This window comes from Gavialis gangeticus, unplaced genomic scaffold (genome assembly GCF_001723915.1).
Source record: "Gavialis gangeticus isolate Ggan-Ray unplaced genomic scaffold, GavGan_comp1, whole genome shotgun sequence".
Taxonomy (NCBI): domain Eukaryota; kingdom Metazoa; phylum Chordata; order Crocodylia; family Gavialidae; genus Gavialis; species Gavialis gangeticus.
The window spans coordinates 72,645,824-72,650,159 of NW_017729033.1; the positions used below are offsets into that span (position 1 = coordinate 72,645,824).

The 4,336-nt window shown below is 48.0% G+C and overlaps 1 protein-coding gene across 1 annotated transcript in view; it reads right to left on the bottom strand.

Moving 5' to 3' along the window:
• Positions 1 to 1,137: 1,137 nt before the first annotated feature.
• The window catches only part of PDCL2 (phosducin like 2), a 34,175-nt gene continuing 30,976 nt past the window's right edge, over positions 1,138 to 4,336 (bottom strand). Inside the window, exon 6 of the mRNA XM_019526637.1 lies at positions 1,138 to 1,374. Coding sequence (XP_019382182.1) covers positions 1,196 to 1,374 — 179 coding nt within the window. The 3' untranslated portion in view covers positions 1,138 to 1,195. The remainder of the gene's footprint in view (positions 1,375 to 4,336) is intronic.

Genomic DNA, 4,336 nt, shown 5'->3' on the forward strand with positions numbered 1-4,336 from the left:
GTGAGGTCCCTTCCAGCCCCTTACAATCTAGGAATCTATTTGAAACAGAGCTTTTAATTTTACAATCTCCATTTAAAGACATCATATACCTTCTACTCCACAAAATATTTAAAAAAATATACAAACACAGACAAGAAGTACCTCTATACAAGGGATAAGCAAAATGGTGGATCCAGCTGGTGGCCAGACTCCATTTCCCAGCAGCCCTGTCATGTCACTGCAGCTGATCTCCATGGAGACCCAAGCAGCTGTGGGGCCATGAAAGCACAGGGCCAAGGTTTCCATGGAGACTGGCCCCAGAAATGCTGGCAGGGCATACAGCTGAGCAGAGAGCTGCTTTGAGGCCAAGTCTGGGATCTTGCAGTGGTAACAGCATAGTCCAGACGTGGGGCAGAGCCGTGATCCACTGGCTGCATGCCACTGTCCCATTACATATCCCTCCTCCCTTGCCTCTCTTCCCTTGTTGCCAGCAGGGTGGCTGGTACGTTGCCTCTTCCTCTTCATTTCTTTTAGAAAAGAAACTGGCATTCAGGTTTTCCTTCCCAGGCTGATGTACAATACTAAAAAGGAAAACTGCAACAAAACTTTCTCCCTCTCCAGGGCTACTTACAGAGTCTAGCAAGGCCTTCTCTGCTTCAGGCAGGGCAATCCAGCCCTCTCTCCCTCTACTGGGCAAGCTTTAATCTGTCTGGACCTTTCAGTCGTAAGGCCTACTGCGTTGCACCTGGACCTTGCTGACCCAAAAGGTCAAGGGGCCAGGCCCAATTCCAGCCTCTTCTCTCCATTCTTTGTTACAGGGGCTTGGTTCCTTGTTACACACCCTTGCTCTATGAGTTGTTGGGGTGAAAAGGTTGGGGAAGGTGACTACATCCAATCCTTACACCAGTGGTATTAGCCAGAACTACTCCTGTCCAACTTGCACTGAGGCTGGGCAATTCTGAATCAGCCATAATCAGTTCTCTCTCTTTCTGGCTCTATTCCATTTGAGCAGGGGTTGAATGAAATCAAGAAAGAGGACTCTTGACTTCAATGGAAGCATGTCTCTAGATCCGAAGTTCTATACAGTATTAATTTTCTTCTAAAATGTTAAATAGCAAATGTAAAACTAAAACAAGTCTCTCTGCATTGCTTCAGATTTATTAAATCAGTAATATTTATTTGACCAACACAAAAACATCTGCGCAGACTCCTTACATTAAAACATTCTACTTAAGAAACACTTGGTCTCATCAGTATTACTTCCTGTACTACTGGTGTCTTCATGAGCAGAGGTGCTTCTAATAGAAGATATCATCATATTAATAATATCCTTCTTTGGGTCTTCTTCTAAGTCAGTTTTAATTGCTCCAGATTCTGCTAACTTCCATTCAAGTTCTACAACCAAAATTGGTTATTTAAAACAAGCCAAGATGTGCAACAAGACATCCTAGAACAAATATGCACATAGACTACATAAATGTTAAGTGTTAAACAGTTGCTAATTACATTTTCACACCATATAATCATTTGGAGAAAAAAAAAAGAAATCAGGAGGGGGAAAAAAAAAACCATGTAGGTGACCAAAAATGCCACTTAGATGATCAGAAAGGGAACAGAATGTCATCTCTTGGGACTTTTAAAATCTCTTCTTTTATCTCTTCTTAAATCTCTTCTTAAAGCCTTATTCTTGATAGACTTTTTTTTTCATACTAGAAATCCTTTTCAAACAAACACAGTTATGATTGCACTAGGATTTGTGAACTTGCTTCTTGTTTTCTAGCAACTTGACACTAGTTTAACTCCATGGAAGTGGAGGTGCATATCTAGATGGCCAGAAAACAAGATTTTATGTTCATGAAAAAAATCACTATTCCCCTAAGGAACTAGCTAACTAGTGGAATCCACAGCCTACATAGTTAGGCACCTAGATTCCCAAAATACATGGAGAGAGTTCAATATCAAGTGTGCTAAATAGGAAACCACCTAAATTAACCAATAGGAATCACTGAAGACAGGCATTTCATACCTACCATTCTCTGAGACTTTGGCTACCTCAGTGTTAGCTGCAGGGAGGTGCCTACACCCATTTAGGTCTAGTTACTGAACGCACATATCCCAGCTCCCAGCCACTAGGATATATGGTATTCTAGCAATATAGTTTATAATCTACCCATGCAGCTGTCGCACTTTGCTTGCAACAATTAAATACATATTGGGTCAGAGAAGGAGCAAGGGCAAACATGACTCAACAGCTTAGTAGTTAGTACACTCACCTGAAATGTAGAGATAAAGTTATGCTCACCCTTGCTTTGTCTCATACTCTAGCCCAGTGGTGACCAAACTTTTTGTCTGGTGTGCCACAAATTAGGCCCATATCCTCCCCAACTGCCACTTCAAATCACTTCCTCTAACCAATACGCTGCTCTGCTTTCTGCTCTATCTCCTACCCTACCTGCCATGTGCCAAACATACAAACTGACCATGCCACTTATGACACGTGTGCTGCAGGTTGGCTACCCTTCATCTAGCCCAATATATATATAACTAGCCAACTGCCCATCAAGAATGCAAGTCAGGAGCGGAGAGACCAGGGCACACGTATGTACCACACACACACACGTGTGACCCCTTACCTTGGCGACGGAGGCAGCAATCAGCAGCAGCGGCAGTGAAGGGGCAGCAGCAGCTGATTCCCCTAAAGTAAGTGGGTAGAGGGTGCTGGCGCAGCTGAGGCAAATTCAAAAGGGAAGCCCTTCGGATCCCTCTTAGTTCAGCCAATAGGGAGCTGCACTCATAAGCCACATGCAGGCAGCACACATGAACAGGCGCGCTCTGTAAGGGCGCGCCAGCGTTTGCGTAAGGCGGGTGTGCGGTAGTGGCCCGAAAGGGCACCTCCAACAAGCGAGAGTAGTAGACTCAGCTCCACAGACATGGCGCGGACGCGGAGCACAGCTGCTAGGGGCCCCACCCCAGTCGTGCCACCTGCCGTGGGCTCTTCTGAGGCCTCCACCCAGACAGAGCTCTTGGTAGGATCAGCAGCCCTTGCCCCCCTGTCTGTGGGAGAGACTCAGTGGGGTCCCGGCAGCCAGTGGGAGGGGCATGGCCTGGTGGTTCCCTTGCCTGTCCGTCCTGTGCCTGGCTTAGGAGCAGGTATGGGAGCTCCAGGCTGAGGTGAGCAGGCTGTGAGGGATCAGGGCTGCAGAGGACGAAATTGACTCATATTTCTGTTCACTGCAGGACTAGTCATCCAGTGTATGGTCTCTCCAGGTGGCAGAAGGTATCTACCAGATCCAGGGCTGCTTGGGCTAGCGTGGTGGAGGCTCCCAAGGTACAACTGAGGAACTGGTACTAGGCCTGGAAGCCATGACGGAGAAGGATGAAGGGGATGCCTCCAGCAGGGGCAATGCCACTCCATGCAAGACACAGACGGTGCAGAAAGAGAACATCAGGAGAAGAAAATGCCAGGTCCTCGTCATCGGGGACTCCATCCTAAGGGGAGAGGAGGGTACCATCTGCTGACCTGACCCCATGGTACGAGAGGTCTGCTTCATGCCTGGGGCTCAGATTCAGGACATCTCAGAGAGGATCCCAGCCTACATTCTACCCTCAGACCAGTATCCCATGGTTCTCATCCACGTGCGAACAAATGACACAGCCAGAGGCAACCCAGACTGTACCATAAAGGATTTTGAGGCCCTGGGGGCCAAGCTCAAGGAGACAGGGACACAGGTGGTATTCTCCTCTATTCTCCCAGTGAGTAGGCGTGGACAGTGACATGAGGCCTTCATTGGTGAGGTCAATTGGCGGTTATGGAGTTGGTGCCACCAGGCAGGCCTCGGGTTCCTGGATAATGACCCATACTTTCGTGCAGGGGACTTGCTTGGGTGGGATGGGCTACACCTCTCTCCTAAAGGCAGGCGTGTCTTCTCTTCCAGATTGGCTGATCTCCTGTGGCGTGCTTTAAATTAGCTTTGCCGGGGCATGGGGCCACAGGAGGACTTGAGGACACCTCCCAACCAAGACAGGTGACATACACAAGGAGTACCCAGGTAAGCAGCAGGGGGCAGGATAGTCCTGAGACTCAGGGGGTGGCATACACACCAATTCAAGGCCTTAAATGCCTCTACACCAATGCTCATAGTATGGGGAATAAGCAGGAGGAACTTGCCCTCCAGATAGCTAGTTCAAACCCAGACATAGTACGGCTCACAGAAACCTGGTAGGATTCATCCCACAACTGGGTGGTCAACATTAGGGTCTATAGGCTATACAGGCAGGATAGAACAGGGAGGAAAGGCGGGGGTGTGGCGCTGTACGTCAAAGAGCAATACACATCCTCAACCAGCAGGATGGGGTC